The following is a 25739-nucleotide window of genomic DNA, read 5'->3' on the forward strand; positions in this document are numbered from 1 at the left end:
CACTCTGCTTGTTCCGTGTCTACTGCTTTGAAACATTTAGCCAAGGCCACAGTGGCATGGATATCTGCTGCTGCCCTTGCCCCCCCCCGGGGGGGGCATAGTGGCTCTTCCACTTCTCTAGGGCTCAAGTAGCCCCTTGGTGGTGGTGGTGGAGATCGCAGGGTGGTTGGATGAGCCCATAGCTATTGTTCAAGGGAGCTGGATGGTGACATCACCGTTTCTCGTTCTGTTGCCACCTCTGTTCTGCAGCTGTGAGATGAGCAAAAAAATTTTGCATTGTTATGGGGTGGGCTGGTGTCAGCTGAAAACAGGAACAGCACCCCCCACCCCAAAGCATGTGATTGAATTTGATTTTGCAAGTCTCAGGCCTCAGTAATGTATGAACTGCATCAGATGCATTATCCTTCAAAGCTGAACGTTCTCTGCTGATGGTTGTTTTTAATGTCACAGACTTAATTCTGTTTGTGGATGTCACCTAATGGCCAGTCTGCAGTGCCTAGCCTGGGAAATAGGCTTCTGGGCATGTGCAGAGAGGATGTCTTGCAATCACCTCAGGAGGTTGGACTGCCCAGCTGCCTTGGTTACAGCTGAAATGGGCAATTGTTTCCCCCATTTACAAATAGATTGTTTGCTTGTTTTCCCAACAGTGTGTCATGAAATGATTAAGAACATCAGAAATGTAAAGTAGGGGCAAGGGGGAACCAAGCAGCTGCATGGAAATCTTCAGAATAAAAGTATTTTCTGGGCTTAAAGATGGACAGATCAATCACCCTTCATACGGATGAATTTTTATGAGGACCTTTTCTTTTTTTAATTGCAAAATGTGGAAGACTGAACTTAAGACTGGAAGAATGGGTGAAACCTTTGTTGTGAATTGAAAAATGATAAACTGAATTGATAGATTCTCCTATCCTTAGTTAGCCTGATTTTTGCCCACTTTGTGCAATGGGTTAGACAAACCTAGAAGGGATTAGCTTAGTGTAATGTCTGAACATGGAAACCTGGGGCTTATCCTTTTGCCCTACCTTTTGCCCCATTTTTTCCAGAGAGAGGTCTGCGATGTAATACTCTGTGTCTGAGTGTTTGTTTGCCCAGAGCTTTCCCTGTGGAAACCCACTCTTTAAAGCTGAATCAGAGCAAACGCCAATTCTAGTTTCCAGCAGATTGATGTTTGCTCCAATTGAGCTTTAAAGAGCGGGTTTGCATGGGGAAAGCTCTGGAGCCCAAAAAGGGGGAGGCACACAGCAGTGCTTTAAATTGCAGACTGCCCGAAAAGAGCAGAGGAAAGTTGTGTGGATAAGCCCCTGGCTTGCTTCCCCCTAGCAAGGCAAGATTGCTAGTCAGCTTTAACATCTATTCGGTTTCAGCAGCATTTCCTTCACCTCTGCAAGAACCAGGCATATTTATTATTTATTCATTTGATTATTTATTTAGAGCATTTGTACCCCCTCTTCAGCCAAAAGGGCTCCCAGGAGTGCCTTATGCACAGTCAATTAAAACAAGACCACCTCTTTCCTCAGGCTTATAATGTATTAAAAAAAAAATGACACAGAAGGGAATGGGCAGGGAGGTCAGAGGAGAAGATCATACCCAAGCACCAGTTCTTAAACACCTGTTCTGACAGTAATCACTTGGCACAGGCTGTAATGTGAGCAAGCTGCCCCACCTCCTGGCTGGGAACCTTAAAAGGAGGAGCTGCTATTTAAGTACCTATTCTTGCTCCCTCTTAACATTTTTGTGCAGAACAATTTGTTGCCTTTAGGGGAGGAAATTGTATGCATTTTAATACTTTTGAAATATTAGTTCAATTTGTATTGTATTGTACAGTATTGTATTTGCATGGCTATGTTTGTGTCTGTATTTGTGTTGGGATGCTTGTTTTGGCCAAAAGGTGGCATATTAATAAATAGTAACATAACATAAGGGACGCGGGTGGCGCTGTGGGTTAAACCCACTTGCTGATCAGAAGGTCGGCAGTTCAAATCCCCGCAACAGGCTGAGTTCCTGTTGCTCGGTCCCTGCTCCTGCCAACCTAGCAGTTCGAAAGCACATCAAAGTCCAAGTAGATAAATAGGTACTGCTCCGGTGGGAAGGGAAACGGCATTTCCATGCGCTTCTCTGATTCACCAGAAGCGGCTTAGTCATGCTGGCCACATGACCCGGGAGCTGTACACCGGCTCCCTCTGCCAGTAAAGTGAGATGAGCGCCGCAACCCCAGAGTCGGCCACAACTGGACCTAATGGTCAGGGGTCCCTTTACTTTTTACCTTTAACATAACATCACAGTTCAGGGGCAGGAGGTGGAGCTGGACTTGGCTAACGAAATGAGCCCTTCTGAGGTTATCTGATGGGGTGGCTGAGGGAGAAGAGGCCTGGTTCTCCAGCTTATTATTTTGACAACAAGAAGAAAAACATAGAGTGATCTTTATTATTATTATTAGTAGTAGTAGTAATCTGGAAAATCTATATAGAAAATCTATCTGTGGGTCCTTCTGGGAATTATGTCATTGCCCTGACCCCAACCCTCTGGTGGGTTGAAGTTCAAAAAGAAACATGTTTTTTTGAGTTGGCACTGAGCAACTCAGTGTCCTTTCAGGCTGCAGGTCATAGTCATGGAAATATGTGGCTTTGATTCGTACCCTTCCCCATGCTTGTTCTGCATCCTGTTTTGCTGTGGGGTTAACCCTTTTTTGTTTTTAATTGTCCTGCAAAAGGTATCACCCTTGTTTCTCCTTTTTGCCTCAAATCCTATCGGCAGTCATCACTTGAGTTTGCTTTTTGAGGGAGCGATGATAATGTTGGCCGACCTTGCAGGATTGTTAGGAGGGTTGCAAGCGTGATACCGTACATGAAAAGCTTTTCATGCATTGAAGCGCTGTATTAATGCCGATTCTTACACTTGCAGAAAATTCAAGAAATGGAGGAGCGGAGGATAATCAGGATAGGCGAATCCATGAAGACCTTTGCGGAGGTGGACCGGCAGGTGATCCCTATCATTGGGAAATGCCTGGATGAGATAACAAAAGCAGCTGAATCCATTGATCAGAAGCATGTGAGTTCAACGTTCAATGTTTCTTTTTAAGAAACACGGCTGCTGAATTCTCTGCCAAATTGGTTTTCAGGGATGCTTGACGGAGAATGGTGATCGTTCTGGACCTGGTTGGCTTTTTCTTTTGTTTTCCCCTAGTATGACCAGCTTAAAATTAGTTGCCCTATCCCCAAGTGGAAAATAAGTCTGCCACCAAATTTGATCACTTGCCTCTAACCTTATACTACTTAAGTCACATACTACCCACACTACACTCCCTCCCCCCTTTCTGGCCTCTGCTTCCCCCCTTGTAGCATCTCCAACAAGATGGAGAGGATGACACAGCTGACGAGGACCCCTCCCAGCAGTGACCACCAAGTGAACCTGTGTGGGATCTGCCCCCATCCTCCCCGTTATGCCAGGGGCAGATGAAGATCAATTTGTTCTGGGTTTCTGACTTCCTGTTTTTGACATCTATCCCTTTCTGCTGCAGAAAAGGGACTGGCTATTTTTAGCTCCATTGTAGTGGAAGGATGTTTGGATTGTTGTGGGAAGTATGTAATATGGATTTAAGGGGGGGGGCAATTAAAAAGGAGTTCTAAAGGTTGGGGAATCAGAGGAGGAAGACGCCACTGCCCCCCAAACCTCAGAATGTGATTATCATTTGACATGTTTACTCTTTCAGTTTTGATCTCTGACTTTCTCTCTTCCTCTCTCCACCTCTTCCTCCCCCCATGGGTGCCACATGTGGGTGCCACAACTAGCATGCTTGTGGCTGTAGCTCTGCCCTCCACATCCTACTGGGAACAGGATGAAGGAAAAAATAAGATACCCTTGCTTTCCGCGGGGGGGGGGGGCGCGAAGCAGGAAAACGGTTGTGCCATTCCCTGCCTTTCTGGGAAATTATAACACCTGTGGTTGGGGTGGAGTGGGGGGAAATTTAGTTCAGGACCAGGTTGCATTTAAAAAGTGAACTTTCCTAATTCATACTTTTTGAAACAGTAAGCAGACTCAAATGCAGTTTTCCCAACCAAGGTTTGTGTGCAAAAAATGTAGATATATATACTTTGCAACCTTGCATGCAGAAATGTGTATATGAAAATAATTTGCACTAAAATGCTGAAGAATTTTCACAAGGACTTTAAGGAAACAGATGTGGAAATATGGAGAATAAGATTGGAAAAATGAAAAACTGAAAGAAACTGAAAATGACAGATTCACCCATCCTTAGTAATCAAACTAGTGTCAAACAGCTTTTCAGAATCTCAGGCAGAGGCCTTCAGGTCCATTTACCTGAGGATTACGCATGGGACTATGTGCATGCAAAGCATATCCAACAGTTTGGGTCCAGAATATCTCCACCTGATCCCTTATATCCCTGTCTGGTCCCTGAGGTCCTTTGGGTAGTTTTTGTGGTTCAGATTCATAGCTGGTATTCACCAGGAGCCGTGCTGCGTTCAGTATTGTGAGCCAAATTTTGTGGAAACCCCCCCCCCCCGAAATGAGAAAGGCTCCCTCGTTGTTAAACTTCCAGTACCTACTGGATATTTCTCTCTTTTTTATTCCTGCAGACATTTTAATGGAATTCTAATGTTTTCACTCATTGTATTGACTTTCATTGTATTGAGTGTTCTTTTACTTCACTTAGAGATGTCTGTAACTAATTGGTATGTAAATTGCAGAAATAATTCAAAAATACCACTAAGCCATGAAGCCCTTTTATTGAAACTCATCTTTCTGGGGAATTCAAGGGCTGTGAGATTTCCAAGACAGACAATCCCAGGAGCTTTGAGTTTCCATCAGAGGAGTTTCACGTCACAAACTTTTTTCAAAAAAAGTGCGTAATACTGCATTCTGGCAACTACAATCCTCTGTGCATCACTGAGCTGGTTTGCCAGAAGGTGCTGCTGCTGAGCTGGTCTTCTCTGCTTGAGCACCACTAGTGGCTGGAGTGTGGTACTGCATCTTCTAGTCCAGTAGCCATCATGACACAAGTAGACCAGTAGGACTCCACCTGGATGTACATAAGCACTCAGGCCGGCTCCTCACTTTGAGTTTTTATGAAGGCTGACCTGCTTTCAGTCTGTGAACCTACCGGCCAGCTCTGCCTCCATATTGACTGTGTATAGTGTACTTACTAGTTCTGTCTGCAGTTCACCACTTATCAGTGGCATTTTAAAAAAACAAAAACAAATTATTAGCATTGTTTTCTGTGTTGTCCTGATCGTTTCAGGATTCCAAGTTGGTGGTAGAAGCCTTCAAATCTGGGTTTGAGCCTCCAGGCGATGTCGATTTTGAGGACTTCACTCAACCAATCAAGCGCACCGTCTCCGACTCCAGCCTTTCAAACTCCAAAGATGGGAAGCCGGAGTCCAGATTCAGCAGCAAGTCCAAGGGCAAGTTATGGCCGTTCATCAAGAAAAACAAGGTACCGGATTTTTTTTCTTCCAGATTTCGGCTTAGTTGTGTCAGTAGCTTTGTCGTTTGCTACTTGTGTGTTACTTTGTAATCCCAGCAGTGAAGACTTTTTTCTTCTCTCTTCTCTCTTTCTTTTTCATTAGAAATTAGTTTCTAAGAACTAATAGCTGATGTCTTGTAATTTATTGAAATATTTTTAATTTATTGGATTTTGCTTTAATTTGTAAAGTTTTTTATGATTTCTATGTACTTTTTAAAAAATATTGTGTTGCTTTTTATTGTTTTTAAAGCTGTTTTCTTCAGCTTGGTTTTGTTTGAGTTGTCATGTCTTTGCCATGGTGGTTTTTAGTTTCCCGTTCAATCCCAAAGAGTTGCTCTCTGCTTTCATTGTCTCATGCTTGCCTGTTGCCCTCTGATCACATCGCTCATCCCTTTCCAGCTAATTAACAACATGCCTGTCTCCTTTTACTGCATCCCTGATGCCTGTCTCTCTGTTGCTTTTCCACAACATAACTGAACTCATGGGATGCAACCTTCTTTTTCTTTTTAAAAACCCGCTTGATGAGGTCTATTATTCCAAACATCTGCTCCAACGTATGTACCAACAATGGCTGCGTGATGCTGTTAGGCCGCTCGCATTTTGCCATGCTACACAGTCAGCCTTGTGGACAAGGATACGAAAGTTACTAGTCTATAATCTGTTCTTAGCTCATCTGCCCACATGTGTCTGTAAACTCATTGGTTCCACATAACTGCTAGTTTGCCAGAGCTTTCCTAAAGAGCCACGTCTTCCTTGCTCATGGCAGTTGACTTGGGCAATAAGTGTTGGCACACAAGTGCATCAGGCCCCTCCATCTGTGGCCTGGGCAGCAAATGTTTTGGATTACCCTTTGTAACTCATTCCCCATTCATTTACATTTCCTGCCGGCCTTTGTAACTTTATCCCCATTTGTATTTACTGTTTCTCTTTTTTCCCATCGATGCATGAAGGCATGCTGTCCTGAAGTCCCATTGCATTCAGGGGGTGTGTGACTAACAGGATCCTTCTGTCTGATCAGATTCCTTTCCTCCTACCAAGTCCCCTGAAGTTCAAGAGTGGGTTAGAGAGTACGCATTTCTGTCTCCTTGATCCTCCCAGCTTTAGGCTATTAGTCGCAAACAGTGCTATTTCAAACTCCCAGTCTTCAGGGAACCTTTCCCCATGCCAGGGTGTCTGTTTAGAGAAAAGGCTAGTAAGAGGTAACATGATGCAGAAATTAATAAAATTATATGCATGGCACAGAGAAAATGGAGGGAAGAAAAAAAAATTATCCCCTTCTCCTAACACTAGAACTTGTGAGCACCCAATGTAGCTGAATGCTGGAAGATTCAGGACAGATGGAAGAAAGTCCTCCTTCAGGCCACATAGAGTTAAACTGCGGAACTCCCTTCCACTGGAGGCAGTGATGGCCAACCTGGATGGCTTTAAAAGAGGTTTCCCATGGGAATCTGGTTGACCGCTGTGAGAACAAGAGGCTGGGCTAGATGTGTTCCCTTTAGGCTCTTTTTATATTGGTGAACTTGTGGATATATGTCACAGAACTCCCACTAAGGAGTCTGGGAAGTAGTCTAGGGCACACTGTTCACACAGAACCCTGCCCAGGCCCTTATGGATGGAGATCACAGCCTCCAGAACACATCTAGCCCCTCTCCTTCCTCCCAGATCTCTTCCAGTGAAGAAGTGTGTGATATTTAGGAGTCCCTATTAAGCTTCTAAGAACCAACCTCGGTTTCCTGATGTCGACTGATCCAGCTGGCAGATAACTCCCTCCACACCCACATGGAAACGTGAGCCAAGGAATGGGGGATGAATTCAGTCCTCATTTTAAGTGCAAACTTTCAAAAGTTGAGCTTTCTAAAGCAGTATCCAAATGCAGCCATCGTTCGAAATTCATGCCTGCAAATTTTGTGATGCAGTTCTCTGGCTCAAGTAACATGTGTAAAAATGTGTGTGCAGTAAAGTGTGCATGAAAATGCATCAGTTGGTGAAAGTAACATGCAAAGATGCATTATATTAGAATCATAAAGTTGTAGGGTTGGAAGGGGCCCAAAGTATCATCTAGTCCAGCCCCCTGCAATGTAGGAATCACAGCTAAAGGATCCCTGGCAGATTAGGGCAAATTGCTTTGCAAAAAAAAAAAAAGTATTGTCAGAGAAAATTGCCTTATAAACCATGTGTGTTAGGATAAATTCAAACTAAAATACTGATGAATTGTCATGACGACCCATTGAAAAGATAGCCCCCATTGTCATGACGACCCAATGAAAAGATAGCCCCCCCAAAAAAAACAGAGAAAAGAGAAACACAAAGCAACCAGAATTGACAGATCCACTCATCCCTGCTTGCTCCATCCTCATCTGCCTGCCAGAATTTGATGTAAAGAAATGCACTAGCTAGGTGTAGGATTCGAACCATCGTCAACACAGGTCCCAGTCTAGCACTCTTAACCACTGTGACACACTGGCTCTCGAATAACAAATGAATTAAATAAAATATGAGCTTTCCACAGTTTCATCTTGCCCGCCATCTAAGAATCTCAGCGTCCTGTCATGGCACGTGGGTTTATCCTGTTTGTACCTTTGAGGTGGAGAGAGCCGAGAGGGAGAGGGTGTATCATTTGCCAAGGCCTCATGGTGAACGTCATAGCTGTTATGAGAGATTTGAAAGTGGGGAGCCCCCTGGTAGCTTTGCCGTATGACTCATCGTGTTTTCCATGGAGGGAATTTGCTTGTACTCCGAGATAACAAGTTCCGGATGAATCCAGTTGTATAATCAGGGCTAGGGAAATGGGCTGTGGAAGGGAATCTCCCAATTTTCTTCGCTTCACCCTCTCTTGTTTGCATGTGGCATGATGAGGATTTCTAGCAGTGCAGGGTGGGGGTAGGGAATGCCATGCATTAACTCTTTGCATTGACCACTTACTAAAACTCATTCCCCCCCCCATCACATGCTCCTTTAATAACACAAATCTTTTTTTATTGTTAAAAACAATCACCTTCCCAACCCTTGATCCTTCCCTTTATGCGATATATATATATATATATAAATTTTATTTGGGGGCGGGGAGGCGGGGAAACCATGGCTTTTTTTTATTTTTAAAAAAATGCTTTTGAAACGTTGCTTTTTTGCACTTTTGGGTTCATTTCTGTTCGGTTTTCTTTTGCGGACGTGCTTTTTTTTCTGGGTTTGTTTTGTAACCGTTTTTTCCCCCTTTTTTAATTCTATCACTTCTCCATCTCTTATACGTAGTTTATGTCCCTTTTAACATCCCCCCATCAGCCCCCTCCTCCGCCCCCTTCTTCTTCTGCCTCACCTTCCGCTGTTCCTAATGGCCCCCAGTCTCCCAAGCAGCAAAAGGAGCCCCTCTCCCACCGCTTCAACGAGTTCATGACCTCCAAACCCAAAATCCACTGCTTCCGGAGCCTAAAACGCGGGGTAAGTTTGCCTCTGGGTGTGTCTCTGTCTGTCTCTTTCTTGGGTACCTAAACTGCACATCCAATCATTACTTCTTTGAGTAACTGAATCTGTTTTTCCTACTGCATCCATCCCCCCCCCTTTCTTCCCCGTGCCTCTGTCTATATGTTTTTAATGCATACCATACAAGTTCTCATCACACACAACCTGCACATTTAAAGCACATGGCTCACCCCCTCTTAAGAATCCTGGGAACTGTACTTTTCCCCTCAACAGGGCCCAGCACCTTCAACAAACTACAATTCCCATGATTCTTTGCGGGGAAGTGCACATTGTATGTACGGAGTGGATGTGACCTCTGAGAAATTTTAAAAAGCTGCTGTCAAAAACCCCCACAATGAAACCACAATGCAAATATATAGCTCTGCACTGCAGTTGAGTCAACAATCCAAGTGCAGCCAATTTGGAGCGACAACAGAAGGCATGGCATCATGCGGTGATGCAGCCTTTGCATGTCCAGGAGCATTTTTTATTTCTCGTAACACCCTGAACCTTTAATTGGCAGGACTCTGCCATAGAAAATTCCCCAAAGAAGAGTTTGCACGACTTAAAGGCCACATCTTTAGCCAGGCATTTAGAGCACTCCAAACTACCGTATTTTTGCGTGTATAACATACCCCTGTGTATAAGATGCCCTTTGTTTTGGGGGACTCAAAATTAAGAAAATGGGGGGAGATTGCCCCTGTGAATAAGGACCCCCCCTTTAACATTATTTTTAGTTAAAAAAAAAGCCTAGTCTTATACATGGCAAAGTGCGGTACTTTACGTCATGGCTTCTTCCACTAAAGGATCCTGGGAACTCCAGTTTTTTAAGGGTGCTGCGATTTGTTATTCCCCTCCAAAAGCTACAATTCCCAGAGTGGTTTAACAATCCCACTGGGAACTCTGGGAATTGTAGCTCTGGGAGGGAAAATAGGGGTCTTCTAACAACTCTCAGCACCCTTAATAGACCAGTTCCCAGCAGAGACACCACCTTGATTAAAACATTTTGAGGACCCAAATGAGCCTGCTCCAATCCTAGCAACAGATGGGGTGGAAGAGACATTTTATCTCCAAAACAGCTCTGTGAGATTGGTCTCAGAAACAACGACTGGTCCAGGGATATTCTGAATTCTTAAAGTTAAAAAGGGACTTGAACCCAACTCTCCTCAAGCCCAAATTTCTAGGCCTCTGGTTGCCTCCTTGCACCTGTGCAAAATCAACAAGGGCTGGCTGCAAAATTATGCATTTGCCTGCTTGGGCATTTTTTTAAGACTCGCCTTATTTCTGTGACAGTAAGTTGCTTTTTAATATTGTGTGTTAATGGCTGTAACCTCCCCTGGAAGCCTTGGTGTAAAGGGCAGATTAACAATACAACAACAAACAACAACAACAACAACAGGTGGGGAGCTTTTCTCTCCTACTCATCTGAATTAGGTGCTTCTAGTTTTTTTGGGTTTTTTTAATGATCAGCTACAGCCGCTTCCTCACTCATTCCGGCAGAGCTCCGGGAACCTGCAGTTTGCATTCTCTCTTTCTCTCTCTGCTCCGTTCACAAGGGCCGTAAGAAATGATGTCAGAGGGCTTTGCCCAGTCCCAGTTCCCTTGCCATCCAGCAACCCGTTTACAAGTTTACAAGTTGGGAAACAAAGTCTAAATGTGGAAAAGAAAGAAAAGCAGCAATAACCATCACCGGGGAGGGGGGCTGCCCCCTCAAATATTTTATTGGGGTGAGGGACACAAAGGAGTTGGCACCTATGTTTCCCAGCATCCTTTGGGAGAAGCCATCACTGTTTAAAGTGGTATGGTAATGCTTCAAATGTGCAGATCTTGCTTTAATGCGCCACTTCATTCTTTGGTTTACACCTGATGGACTTTCCCCCCTCCTTTTGACTTGACTTGAGTCAGATCATTCCTGTACTCAGTGGGTGGATTCATTTGCCACCATGAAAGCAAATTGCCATGAGCCAGACTCTGCCAGTGAACAAAATTGACTCTTCATTTGAATTTTTGTGGTTTTCATTCCGTGGAAGTTCTTGATGTGATTTCCCTTTCCTTCTCACTGTGTAATTAACTCTTCACTTCACACCAGGAATGTTACTTGATCATCACCTTGTTTCATTTTATATATGTGTGTGTGCATATAGCCAATAGTAGCCTTCATTATGTGTAGATATTCCACCTTAATACTCTTGCAATCTAGCTGTAGTGATTCTTTCATCTGTGTTTGTGTACAGTCGGTATATAAGATATATAAATCAAAGTGTTTAGCCTGTGAAATTTTATTTTATGTCCTGGTTTGAATTATTGCAGTTAAATTTCGGTGGGGGAGGGGTTGCCCTTCATATTGTGTACATACTCACTGTTCTTATAAATGGAATGATTTTGCTGATTCATGGGGCTAACTGGGTTCAAAGGGCTGACTTTCCATGTTGTGATCTAACAACTCCACAGCACACTCTTGAGTCCCATCCGTGCTGGAAAATATATCCTGGAAATCATATTCCATCTGGAAAATCATGTGGTCATTCTACTTCAGACCACAAACCCATAATTGAATGTCCTACTGCATCGAAGACTCGCTGCCTGTAGAAAGCTAACAGGGAGGACATTTTTTAATAGGCTTATGCTGGCGTGATAGATGTGTGGATTTTTTGGTATTTAAAAATATATTTATTTACATAGACTTCTCCCTTCTGTGTCTCAGACTTCTTCTTGACATGCCAAATGGTGAGCTGAATGTACCCTGATGCCTCAGACAAGCTCCAAATTTATGGCTAGCTGTTTCTTAGGAACCTTACGAACAGATGAGCTGTGGAGCATGTGCAGAGAGCGACTTCAGAACAGAGTAGCAGAAAAGGAACCCAGCACGACTTTTCCTAACATGTCAGAGTACATCAAAGCTGCTTAGAGCTGATTGGGGAACACATCCCTGACTGTTCTCTATACCTCCCCCCCCCCCAAAAAAAAAACATCTCTTCAGCACAGAGCTGAGGGTTTATTGGTCTGCTCTGAGTAGGACTAACATTGGCTGCATCCATACATTGTGGGTCATCTGTCTCTTTTGCCCCAAGCAGAACCTGGATGGTTGAACACTTGAAGATGCTTTCAACCGCATGCATAATTTCAGGATCTGCTTGCAGCAAAGTCTCTTAACTAGAGCAGAAACACCCCCTTCCCCACAGTTTTCTTTTGTTTGATGACAAAAAAAAATCCTGCATGTTACCATGCAGGGAAGATTTGATATTCTATATCCACAGTGGAGTTCTGATTATTTATTACCCCCCCCCCAAGTGATTTGACAACTCCGAGGTTGGAGAGGTGTTTTGGGGATTTTGCACTAACTTCAGTCTTTCGTTTCACCCACCAGGAAGGCATTAGAGCTGAGTGGTTAGGTTTTCAGTGTCGATTTTTGGAAATCCAAATCACCAGAATGCGAAAATGCATCAGATTCCTCGCCCGCAAAAAATAAAAGTTTGGTTTGGTTCTACAGCTTGCCCATTTCCCACAAAGATAAAGCACTGTGAGGCCCCAGGCAGAGACATCCTCACAGCTTAGCAAAATGATCTTATGATCTGTCCATCTCCAGGCACCTGAATTTCCTGCTTTATCTTTTCCAATAACAGGTGTGGCTTTCTGGGTGTCCCTCTGTGGGGTCAGATCCAGGGTAGTCAATGTGGTGCCTTCCAAATGTGGTACCTTCCAAATGTATTACCCTGTGGTGTAACCACTGGTCATAGTGGGTTGTATTGAAAGCAGTGCTAAGTCAACCTCCCACCAACACAACAGTTCCCGCTGACTCAACTGGTCTCCCTCTGCACACACTCTGAAACTGATTCTGTTTTTTGCTGAGGGTGGGAATCCTTGTGTTTTTGGGGTGCACAAGTTGGGTTCCACCTGACAGCTGGGAACTGTTGGGAACTGTAGTGCAAACATCTGGAGGGCAGCACATTGGGTACCTCTGCTGTGTTAGATGATAATGTGGACGTCAGAGCTATCTGTTTATTTTTGCTGTAGAAGCAGTAAATGCAGAAGTCTATTTTCCCCCCTTTCTCCTCAACCCCTTTTAATCCATGTGTTTTTCTCTTGCTGACTCAGCAACAGTCACAGTCTTTGTATTTTCACAAAGAGCTCATGAAGAGGACTTTAGGCAAACCCACCTATGCGCTTGAGGCTAGGGAATATGTTGTAAGTCTGTGTTGACAGTGTGGCCAGGCTGTACAGTCGCTGCTCCAGTCACCGACCTCATTTACAACATTGCAAGAGGCGGGTAGAAAAGGCGGGCTGTCACTTTGCGGAAGGCTGGCATGTGCAGAATCAAAAATTTGAACTCAAAAAACCCCTCCAAAATAACAAAGCCTTTTTGCAGGCATTGCAGGGACCACGTGAAAGAAGGCTTGCTTTTTATTTTTAGGGTCAGAAGCAGCTCCCTTTGCTTGAACAAAACGGGAGCAAGAATTGGGTGCCAGAAGTGGGGCAGGAAAACTAGGCAGGCAGAAATTACATTGACAGTGGAACTCTATTCAGGTGTGGGAGAGGACAAGCTGGGAGAATAGGCGTGGACTGCAAATCAAGTTTGCAAATTTATGGTGTTGGAAGGCCATGAAGACTATGCTGTTTAGACTTGGGAGCTAAGAATGCTTTTTCAGCCCAGGGGCTGCATTCCCTCATTGGCTGGTGGCTGCGAGCTGCATGCCAGTGGTGGGTGGGGGCCAGGTACAAAAGTAGGTGGAGCAACAGGTGTGATGCATAACTTAATGCAGTCAGCTGTATCAGAGGGTTTCCACGCACCTGTGCCTTCTCCATCCTTTCAAGGACACATTCCAGGCAGGCAAAAGCAGGGCAGGGCCAGTAAGGGGTGTGGCCTGAGGACAGTTCCAAGGGCCAAATAGAAAAGCATAGAGGGCCGTATTCGACCCAAAAGCCATCCATTCCTGACTGTGAAGTGTATTCCAGTAGCGCTAAACTATGGTTTAGCATTCATTGCGTGCAAAATGGACCATTGCAACTCTTAAGGTCGCAATCTCCTATACTCTAAGTTTCAGTGGAGGGGAGGTTGAACTGAACTTGGGTTTACTCAAAAGACATAGTTAGATGGGAATACAAAAATGTAAAATTCTTCTAAATGTTATAGGAAAATGAACTAAACTGCACAGATAACACAGATCAGGTGAAGATTTTGGTCAGGCTTTGACCTGAATAGGCAAGTCGATTTGTTATTATACCATGGTTGCAATTTTATCTATTTTGACAACCGGTGTTTGGCCAATTTTGTTGTTATCTGTAAACTCTGTAAGGATTTTGGTCAGGCTTTGACCTGAATAGATAAATCAATGAGATTCCCCAGTGGGAAGCCCACAAGCAGGACCTCATAGCAGCAGCAACACTCTCCCCGGCCGCGATTCCCAGCAAATGGGTATTTTGAAACATCCTGCCTCCAGCAGTGGCAGTAGAACATAAGAGCAGCCCTGCAGCTGGTTCAAGCCAACGGCCTACCTAGACCAGCATCACAGTGGCCAACCGGGTGTCCCAAAGCAAAACCTACAAGCAGGACCCAGGCATAACAGCAACTCCCACCTCCTGCAGTTTCCAGCAATTGGCATTCAGAAGCATTGTGAATGCTCCAACACTGGACAGTATTATCTTTGTAATTTTATCCATTTTGATTGCATTTTCTTTCTTTCTTTTTACTTTGGATTAAAATTCTACTTCAATTTCCTATAACGTTTTGAAGCCTTTTACATTTTTTTTAAAATTCCTACCCAATTAGTCTTTAATTTTAGTTTGGCAAGTGGAAGGTAGCATATCTTTCCTTCCTTCCTTGTTTATTTCTGAGTAGGCATGCCTTGGGTTGATTCCATTAAAAGACAACATATCCATGTCATTATTATTTTTTTTAAAAATTAACCTTGACCTAAAGTTTTAAAATACTGTTCTAAATAAGATTGCCCCTAGAGAAAGCAACTTTCCTGTTATTGGTGGGTGTCAGTCTGGGACAGCTTCTTTGGACATGTACATGGCAGTACTAAGCAACTAAGGCCATTATTATTAACACTACTATTAGCAATTTATTACCCTCCCCTGACCCTAAGGTCCCAGGGTGGATTACAACAAATAAAACAACATTTTAAAGCAGTTTAAAAACAACTTACAAAGATTATTACAAACAAATTAATCCAGCCACTTCATCAGCTTCTTCGGCTAGGTTCTAAACCTTGCTGGATATGGAATTGCAGGCCTGGAAGGGACCCACAGATACCATCCAAACTGACAAACTACCCCCCCCCCCCCAAAAAAAAGTTGTGACAATGAAGAGGGTTCCAGTGTGGTTGGGAGGTCCTTGTGGCTTCCTGTTGCAAACTGCCAATACTGTATATTTGCAACTGGAGATGCTTCACAGGAGGAGAAGGACAAGCCTTATAAAGCTAAGAACATTCTGTATTGTTGTTGTTATTATTATTATTATTATTATTATATTAGTGGGCCTCATTTCTTTGAGCTACACATTAAACTTGGAAAGGGTTCAGAGAGATTTGTCCGAGGCTCTCAAAAGGAACTGTTGCATTGGCAAAACCAGAGACTTGGGGTTGGGGGGGGGGTAAGGCCTGTTTTGCCCGTTGTAAGTGAGAGTCATCGTTTGTGACTTATCCAATAACACATAGAACTTGCTGGCTTTTTCATGCGCTCTTGTGTGTTATTGACGCTTGTGGCTCTTAGGCTTCCTCCATCTGCTCACCGCAAATGGCTACCTTAGAATCACCCCCAGGATGTGCACCTGAAAAAGATTGACTCCTTTCCCCCTCTTCTGTTCTTTTTTTACATTTCCTAGAAATGTAATTAACTAGTAATCACCTCCTCATCAGCTCCCCTGCGCTCCAGAGTCTCCAAAATTGGCTGAGTGAATATCTCAAGGTGTTTTTTTAAATGACATCCTAAATAATGTTGTAGGGCCTACTGGTCGAAAGGCAGAGTTGAAAGGAAGGATGTATGCTTAACTGATTAATTAACAAAGCCCCCCAATGCAGCAGAAAATTAGGAACAGATGAAATTGACACAAGGCCTCATAAATTACTACATGCCATATTGGTCCGAATATAAGCTGCACCCCCTCCCCCATATAAGCTACATCCTTAAAATGAGATCTCTTAAATCTCATCTTCTTTACTGATGGGAGTGTGATTATAGGCCACACTCAGGTTTTATACAAGCCAGATTGGGGTGGCCTATACTCAGCCCAAATACTATATATGTTGTTTGATTTGAAGGATACATAAGCTTGCCTTTTCCCATCTTCTTTTCACGACATTGTAACTAGACCACCATTGTGCCTATTTTATCAACCGGGATCACCTGAAACAAGGAGTTAGTAGCTTTTTTGCCTCAGGGCGAGAGTCTAGACTGGCTGGTGATCTGAACCCGGAACTCTGAAGATCCAGTATTATATTCTCTATTCTATTCCAGATGTTGTTGGACTCCAACGCCCTGCAGCTCCAGTCACTGTGACCAATGGTTAGGGATGATGGGAGTTGTAGTCCAACATCTGAAGGGTCCTAGATTCTTCACCTCTGGTCTAAGCAGTGGGTTCCTGTTGATCTTTCAAGGAATCACAACGTTCTGCAATATATTTCAGTAGTCACTGATCTGTCTACATCAGTGTCCTTTGAACTTGGGCTCCCAGAAGTTGTAAGACTACAACTTCCATCGTCCACCGCTACCTTAGCCCAATGGCTAGGGATGATGGGAGATAAGAGTCCAACAACTAGGAGCCTCAGTTCAAAGAACACTGGTCTATATTGTATTGAGCCCTGACATGTGGACAGTTTTGTTTTTAACCTGGGAATTGGTGAATCATAACAGCTAAGAGACTGACTTCCAAATCTGAAAGTCCCCATGGTCAAATCTCACGGAGAGCTTATTATTTCTTTATTTCATAATATCTATATACCGCTTGATTGTTGTTGTTTTCTAAAAAAAACTTCAGCAGTTTACAAAAAAAGGATAAAACAATAAAATTATCACTAATAAAAATTGACAACCATAATTTTAAGTCTTCCGAAAAGTTAAAATAACAGTAGACTAGAAACAGATTAAAATTTGCAAGCCGTGCTCTCGCTCTCTCTTTAGCATCAATTGTCCCATCTGCAATATGGGCATAATCATTCTCCATTCCCTTTCAGAGTTTCCATAAAGATTTACAACAAAATAATGTGTGGGGAACATTTAAAAGCTCTATGCAATCTAATTTTGGTTTTTAAAATGTGCCATAGATTCAGAAGATCAGAAAACAAAAAACATCCCCCTGAGTCATTTGAGGCTTAATATGTTTACCTCGCTGCCCATTTGGGGGGGGCGCACGTTTTCACCAGTTAGCGAATCATGCTGCTTCTGTGGCCATTTGACAAGGCTTGGGTGAGCTTTCCATTAGGCGCTTGGTTGCTGTAGTATCTAGAAAGAGACCCAGTCGAAAAGCTCTTCACCTTGATCCCTCCCGTCCCTTAAAAAGCTATAGGCATGCTCTGTGCTGTGTGGCTTCCCATTTGCTGGATTTACAGCAAAATGATAGATAGTGTTTGGTTGGCTGGCCATTGTCTGGCCTTGTGGTAGTCTTGCCTCTAGAAACTCGTTCTTCCTTTGGCGCACGTAACGTTGGCATCCCTGGCCTTATATCTGACGTAGACTGCTGTTTTTGTAGGCAAGCCGGTTTTCTCCCCTCTCTCGTTACCGCCACTGCCGTCTGTAAAATATGTATGAAATCCTCTCGACTTGTGTCATATGTGGCTCTGCTGAAGTTCACAAGGATGCTAGCATTCTGGCTGGGTGGGTGGGGTGTTAAAAGGTCTGCCAAAATTTTATGGGGCAGGGGTGGAGTAGAGGGAGGAAGCAAGCAGGTGGGTTGGGATCGTGACACTCCCTGCAAAGAGGGCCCTGGATTGTTTCCAGCACAGGCCCATCAAAATGGCATTGCCTCCCCATGATTTCGGGGGTGGGGGGTGGGATTTGTTCTTTTGTGTGTTTCAAATCAATTTGATGGTCCTTTCATGATCCACCCAGGTTCTAATTCCTGGAGTGGTGGATTTGTCCTCTCTCTAAGCCTGCCCCATGCTTCTGTATCTATAGTTTTGAGGGACAGGGCCATAGCTCGGTGAGGACTAGAATCTTACTTCGTTTTAGGGGAGCCACTGTTGTGCAGTGGTAGAGTACATGCTTTGCATGCAGAAGGTCCCAGGTTCGGTCCCCAGCATCTCCAGGTAAATCTTGGAGAGGCTCCTGTCTGAAAACCAAGGGAGTCACTACTGGTCAGTGTAGACGATATTGAGCTAAATGGACTGATGGTCTGACCAAGTTTAAGGCAGGTTTTTATCCTAGCTGATCCTTTTAACTGCAGGTGTCAAGGGATTGAATCTGGGACCTTCTACATGCAAAGCATGCACAACAGTGCTTCACCTAAAAGGAAACAAGATTCTAGTCCTCGTCGTTCTGAATTAAGGGCTGATTTAAACAGGAACATAGGAAGTTGCCTTACCCAGAGCCAGACAATTGATCTGTCTACCTGCAAGTTCCAGAAATTAAACCTGGGACCTTCTGCACGCCAGGCAGCTGCTCTTCCGCTGAACTACGGCCCTCCTCTCATAACTGTAGAAGCAGAAACATTTAAAAATGCATCATGTTAGGAAGAGCTGCCCTTTGAAAAGGTGTATATTAGGGGAGTTTGCTTTCCCAAAACCATATATTAGGAGAAATTTGCAGACTAATTTTCTCGAGGACATTTTTTTAAAATTGCAAACGGGTCTAGAATTGTGGAGCATTGAACTTAAGTTTGGAAAAACGAGAAACAAAGATATCCTAAAATTCACCAATTTGTCCATCCCTACTTGAGACACTTCCCTGTGCTCCCACTCCACCCTCTGATAATGCATTTAGAATCATAGAATTGGAAGGGACCTCAAGTGTCAACTAGTCCAACTCTCCAATGCAGGAATTGCTTAGCAATCCACTCCAGAATAAGAGGCAAACACTTTTAGAAACGGGCAATAGACCTTTCCCTTGTTCTCAGCAAAACAGCTAAAAGCAATATGTAGTCACTTTTTCACTGTGCACAGCCAAAAGTCAAGCACTTAAAAAATAAAAAATAAAAATTACTTATCCGAGCCTGCAGACAAAACAGCAGGCCGTTGGTAATGTTTCTTACCCAGATCTCGTGAACTTTTGCACAGATGTGCGACAAACGCAGTGTCCCATTTTCACAAGCCGTGTGAGGAGTGTGTGTGACTGTGTGTATAGACGTGCATCATTTGATTATAACGTTGGAACAGGTCGAAGTTCCACTCCTTCTGATATACCTTTGTGTTTTTTCCCCCTCTTTCTCTTTCTCCTCCTCTACTTCTCCGTTCTTACATGAAGCTTTCTCTCAAGCTGGTAAGCACAACCGCAGCAAATGTTCTTTCGCGTCTGTGTTTTGCAATCACAATTTTTTGTCCGCGTCAGTTGCAGCCCATCTTGAGCGAGCGCCCCTGAAATTAACTCAGATTTTCTGTTGTCTCTTTTCTGTGTGTGTTGTTGTTGTTGTTTTGCTTTGATATTTTATCAGATAACTCTGAATATGCAGGTCTGGAATCTAATGGAGGTGATCCGGTTTTAATACTTATACTGAGCTGCTAAAAAATAATAACTCTTTAATTTTAGTAGTTTAGTACTTTAATTATTAGGTGTGCGGTTTAAAAAAATGCAATCTGAGGTTGTAAAAATGTAGTAGGATTTAAAAAAAATACTTTTCATTGGGTTATCAAAATAGAATGATTTTCAGTGTAACAAGCAATCACATAGCATTATAATTATTTATCTATGATAAAATCAAATGAAGTAAAGATGATTCCTGCTTTGATCTGTTGCTGCATCTGATATAATGCATGAAATATTCATTTATCCTTGGTTGCAAAGATATTTGGTATCAGTCAAAGTAAAAAAAAGAAAGTGTTGGTGGTTCAGTAAATTACAGACAAGAACCCAGATAATTCAAATGGTGTATAGTGTGGGTGGGTGGGTGGGTGGGTGTGGGTGTGTATTTTTGTGTGTGTGAAAGAGAGAGATCTCACACTTTCTATGTCAAGCCACAAAGATCCTAAGGTGGAAAGTCAGATCAATGGATCCCAAACTTTTTCATCCCTCCTCCTTTGGTTCCATGCCCTCATTCCCATGCCCCCTACCCTATAAAAAGCATTATTCAGAATAGTGGTTGGCACAACATACAATAATAATTAATTGCACATTTATTCAAAATCCAGTTAAAACTGTTTGGTTTAATTAATTCAACACAACAGATGAACTTTTTTCAATGATACCAGCTTTTCAAAGTCTGGTAATCATTTAGCAAGGGTCTTAGGTACAACACTTATTTAATTAAGGTATTTCACTTTTCAGTAAATTCTTAACATGATGGGTGGGCTTGATGAAGTGATACCAGTTTCCCAATGTCTGGTTGCAAGTTGCTTAGCAGGAGTCTTAAATCACCAGCTCCAGCTGCCCCTTCTGCCCCTTTGCCTCTTCACATTCCCTAGATAATCCCACTGTTCCCCCAACCAGGGGCAGTACTGCACACCTCGGGAACCACTGGTCTAGATTCAAGAACACGCAGCACATATGGATCCTGACCCCAACGTGTATTTCTAGCCCCCAGGCCATTGTGTGGGGAATGGTCAGCCAGCCCTGATACTGAATTTTTTGGGATCCTTGTCTGTTCTTCACTGAGATCAGCTTCAACCACTGCTGTGATAATTCCAGTGACTGGCCACAAAGCATTTCCGTGTCTGGGTGTTGATATTCATTGGTCAGTGGCAAACTACGTTTTTCAGCCTTTACACAGTCGTACCTCAAAACAACTAACGCCTTGTAATCAAACCCCCATCGATCCCAACTAAAAACGTTAACTCCATTTAATTTCAAAACTAGTAGTGATAGTGGAATGAAGTTTCTTACAGATATTAATCTGAAATCCTGAATCAGATAACAAAGGGGGGGGGTTGCTTCAAGATACGGTGCTGGAGAACCCATAAGCTTGGGGAATACAAAGGTTTTGATCACCATACTATTTATGAGGTTGTTCATTGGATTTTATGCCCTGGTTTTCACCTTGTTCACGACCTTTTCAGCTTGGCCAGAGTCTGGTCATTTAATAATATTAATTGGAATAAAGGCATCTTAGTGGATTAATCCCATGAGCTTTAGTTGCCAATAAATTTGTCTCAACTGAAACTGGTATGATTAAGCAATTAAGCAATTAAATTTGCTTATGAATGAAACTGATGGAGTATTGCCAGCTATGCATTACTTAGAGCAGACCCACTAAAATGAATGGAGCCGAGTTTGCCATGTTTATTAATTTCTGTGGGTTTACTCTGAGTAGAACTAAAATAGGATATGAACCAATAGTTCTGATGCAAAGCATGCTTCCCTGGTCCATGTTTCTGTCATCGATGGCATCACCTCAGAAGAGGCACCCACTGCTGATTGCCTCTCAAGAAGCTGATTAGTCTCTCCAGATTACTCTCTCTAGTATTATCATTTTCTTTCTCTCTGTCCTTTTAATAGCAAACTCAAGTGGTGAGGGATGACAGGACGGGAGCCAAAACAGGCCTTCAGGTGGCTCAGGGGAATCCCCTAGTGTCTCCATACGCACCCTCCAAAAAAAGAAGGAACAAAAATCTTTTAAAACTATATTGTCCTGGATTATCTCTGGATAGACAGGCAAATTAGTCGAAAAGGAGCTGGTGGATTATTTACAGCTAAATAAAAGTACATCCAAACGAACTGGGAGTTATAATCCAAAACATCCAGAGGCTGCCAGGCTGAGGAAGGCAAAAGCAAGTATGTAAAATCAAGAGGTGTTATCACCCCCCTCACACCCCTCCAAGAGCCATTCCTACAGGTCAGGGGCCTGCTCCAGTCCAGCCGAAGGGGTGGCACAGGGGCAGTGAGAGGCACGGCCTGCAAGGAGTCCCGTGGGCCAGTTGGAGACGACCATAGGGCCAGAGATTCGGCCCACGCACCAGAGATTCCTCACCCTTCGCGTGCACCGTGGGGAACAATGCCCCTGTCACACCGCCTTCATTCTCTGAAAGAAACAACAACAATTGTCTGCCTCCAGCCAGTGGCAGGGCTAAGTGGGCTGTTGTTCTGATGCCAAACTAGAGCAGCGCCTCATCATGAGAGGGTTTCTGTTTTCTTGCCCTAAACAGAACCACCATTTAAATCAATTTCAGGCTAGGCTATAGCAAGAACGTGCCTGATCACTTCCATCCTTGACGAAACCCTTGCAAGGGGCTGTCCTTCACCCCTTAGACTAGTGAGGACCCTCTGGGTCTCCAAAAACTGGGATATTCCTTGATGGGCCGAAATTTACAGACCTCTCTTTCTCCCTCTCCCCCCACCCCACCTTGCTCCCTCCTCTTTGACCGCTACTCTGGCATGTCTAGGGTGGCGGACCAGAGGACTTCAGCAATCTGCCCCCTGAGCAAAGAAGAAAGAAGCTGCAGCAAAAGGTGGACGAGCTGAACAGGGACATCCAAAAGGAAATGGATCAAAGGTATGTTTGGCAGGAACGTGGAAAGAAGAACTTGTGGCTCAGTGGCACTTGGTTTACAATCAGGAGGTCCCAGGACAAAGTGCAGAGGACTGTCCTTGAATCTCCCATTTCTTGGACCCCAGAGCAGGGGAATAAAACAGTTTCAGCCCTGGAGTGGTTCACTTGGCAAGCAAGAGGCATCTGGCAGGGCCGTGGCTGTCTGGGCAGCTTGGTCTTCTGTTCCAGGAACTTCCCTTCTTCAGATGCCCATCCTGCACCCTGGTCACTAGCACACACTCTGTAGAAATGTGCAAGCTGGATTTCTGCCCCCGAGCAAGCTGGGAGATTTCAGAAAGGTGCCAGAAAGCCAAGCCAGTCGCTATCATTTGCCCTAACCTGCCTCACTAGGTTGTTGAAGGAAAGGGACCAGCCAAATGCATCTCTGATTCTGCTTTGCATTCAGAAGATCCTGGGTTAAATCTCCAGTGGCATCTCCAGGTATGCCCGGGAATGTCCCCTTCATGAAAACTTGGAGAGCCTCAGCTACCAGTCAGTGTAGACAATGCTGAGCTGGATAGACCACCAATGGTATAAAAGTCAAAATATATAAAAAAATTAAAAAATTGTCCAGTAGCACCTTAGAGAACAACTAAGTTTGTTCTTGGTATAAGCTTTTGTGTGCATGCACACTTCTTCAGATACCATGTACACCATGCACCATCCACGTACACCATGCACATGAAAGCTTATACCCAGAACAAACTTAGTTGGTCTCTAAGGTGCTACTGGACAATTTTTTTATTTTTTATATATATTTAGACTGCATCAGACCAACACAGCTACCTACCTGAATTGGTATAAGTCAACTTCCTGTGTTTCTGTGTTCCTGTTTCTTTGAGCCTTTTATTCAGAACCATGAGGACTAGCATCTATATTTTTAAGAGAAAGGGCCATAATTCAGTGATCAGAGCACCTGTTGTGAAGAGGAATATAAGATAGGAAAGTACCTGCTAGCGAAGATGTATCTTTGGGGGCATATCTTGAGCAGGCTGGATCTCTCAACACCTCATGATCCCAGCTTTTGGTAGGGGGGGAGTGTGCAATTTAATTATTTACTATTTTTATTGCATTTCCATCCCACCTTTTTCTCCAAGAAGTTCAAGGTGGCCTACATGATTCTCTCCCTCCTCATTTAATCCCCACAACAACCCTGTGAGGTGGGCTAGGCTGAGAGGCAGTAACTATGACCCAAGGTTACCCAGTGAGCTTCATGGCCAAGTGGGCGCAGAATTTGAACCCTGGTCTTCCAGGTCCTAGTCTGACACACTCTTAATCACCACATCACCCTGGCTTTCACGCAGATATGCTCTTTAAATTTTTATTTTTTGAGGGTCGGGGCACACTCTAGCCTCCCAGTCCCTGATATGCTTTCCTTGTTCCTTGCAGAGATGCCTTAACGAAAATGAAAGACGTCTACATCAAGAACCCGCAGATGGGAGACGCAGCCAGTGTGGATCTCAAGCTGGCCGAGCTGGCCCAAAACCTGGAGAAGCTGCGTCTGGAAGCCCAGAAATTCGAGGTATGGGAAACAGCTTTTAATTTGAAGACAGCAAAGGGAACAATGATACTTTAGGACAGTGAAGGGGAAACCTGTGACGCCAGGATGTTGCTGAACTACGTCTCTCATCATCCCTGGACCATTGGGCATGCTGGCTGCAGAGGCTGATGAGAGATGGGGTCCAACAAATGTATAGGGGCGACCAGACCCCTGATCCAAGAAGAGGCATCCTCCTCTCTCATAATGGAATGCCTCATTAGGGACTGGCATTCTTCCACCCCTTGCATTCCCATTCCCAGTGGGGAACCATGATCCAAGAAGAGGGATTTCCCCTGGAGAGAGGGCCCTAGCTCAGTGGCTAGAGCATCTGCCTGAAACACTGGAGAGTCAATGTGGACAGTAGTGATCTAGAAGCACAAGTGGTCTGAGGATAAGGCAGTTTGCTTTGTTCCTGTGTTATTAGGAACAGTTCACTGTCAGTAAGCCTGTTTGAAGCTGCCTGTTTCTAGTTGGTGCTTGGATTCAAACTGCACCTGTAGACAAGCATTTGCAAATGGAAAGCTTTGGGATGTCTGCATAAGAAAAATGTCCATTCACAAGTGTCCAAACTGCTCTTGCAAATAGCAAAGCAGTGCTTGCTGTCAGTCCCACCCACCTGGCCCATGAGTGAGGGCAGAATCCAGCCTAGATGCTACCATCAACAAGGCCACTTCCCCCTTCAATCTCTGACCTGCCCTGTTAGAAGGAGATCTTAACTATCAGGCTTTCTTTAAAAAACAAAACATTTTTTATATTAACTTTTCAAATTCTACAAATTCTTTTAAACAACCGCCAGAACAAATCTCTTTCCTCCGTTGACTTCCCATCCACCCACAATGTTCTTTTCTTACCTTATAAAGCAGCTATATTACTTACATTTTACCCTTAACTAAGTGTCAGGATTATGTCGGATAAGCTGGCCCCAACCCATTGTGGACTGAGATTTAGTTTCACTCCTTTCCCACCACAGGGCTGGCTAGCTGAGGTAGAAGGCCGGTTGCCTGCGCGTACTGAGCCAGCACGCCGCCAAAGCGGGATGTATGAGCCTCAGAACACCTTGACTGTCAACAACTGCGCCCAGGATCGCGAGAGGTACAGTATCTGTATTACACGGTGACCTTGGGCTGCCATTTTTGCTCGAGACCCTCTCAGGTTACTTCTGTGCTAAGAATTCGTACCTACACTACCCTCGCATCCCTCGAATCTCAAAAGACACCTAAACACTCATCTCATGAACAGTTGCTTGCTTTTATGTGCAGGGAGAATCCAGATGCGATTTCTGCCATTTCCCACACAGCTAGACTGGGTAGAGGCTCTGCCTGTCCATTTAGAGAGCCAATGGCCACTAGGCTAGCTAGACCACTAAACTGAGCTGATGGTATGAACCAGCCATGCTAGTTCACTATGGAAAAACATACCACCCCTCCTTTCTGCCCCTCCATTTCTCATGCACAAAGTAGGCGTCCCAGATTAGGGGTAAGAGAGCCTATTGGAGGAGAATGGCAGCTAGCCCTAATGGCTATGCTCTGCCTCCTCAGTTGGAGCCAGTGATGCTTCCGAATACCAGTTGTTGGAAGGCATAGGAAGGAAGAATCCTGCGCTCGGGTTCTGGGTTTCCCTTTGTGTCATCTGGTTGGCCACTGTGA

General features: G+C 44.0%; 1 protein-coding gene across 15 annotated transcripts in view; it reads left to right on the top strand.

Annotated features, from left to right (window-relative positions):
- FNBP1 (formin binding protein 1) overlaps positions 1 to 25739 on the top strand; it is a 123195-nt gene that overhangs the window by 87149 nt on the left and 10307 nt on the right. For 6 of the 15 annotated variants that reach the window (XR_014164667.1, XM_081897089.1, XM_081897087.1 and 3 more), the window contains exons 8-16: positions 2905 to 3051; positions 5261 to 5455; positions 8735 to 8920; positions 13037 to 13126; positions 19340 to 19354; positions 19527 to 19562; positions 22408 to 22517; positions 23943 to 24075; positions 25064 to 25185. Coding sequence is in view for 14 of the 15 variants with exons in the window: in XM_081897089.1 (XP_081753215.1) it covers positions 2905 to 3051; positions 5261 to 5455; positions 8735 to 8920; positions 13037 to 13126; positions 19340 to 19354; positions 19527 to 19562; positions 22408 to 22517; positions 23943 to 24075; positions 25064 to 25185 (1034 nt within the window). In the remaining variant the exon portion in view is untranslated. The remainder of the gene's footprint in view (positions 1 to 2904; positions 3052 to 5260; positions 5456 to 8734; positions 8921 to 13036; positions 13127 to 19339; positions 19355 to 19526; positions 19563 to 22407; positions 22518 to 23942; positions 24076 to 25063; positions 25186 to 25739) is intronic. The other 9 variants (XM_081897096.1, XM_081897097.1, XM_081897098.1 and 6 more) reach the window with 9 other exon arrangements.

Source organism: Podarcis melisellensis (genome assembly GCF_964234715.1).
Source record: "Podarcis melisellensis genome assembly, chromosome: Z".
Taxonomy (NCBI): Eukaryota; Metazoa; Chordata; class Lepidosauria; order Squamata; family Lacertidae; genus Podarcis; species Podarcis melisellensis.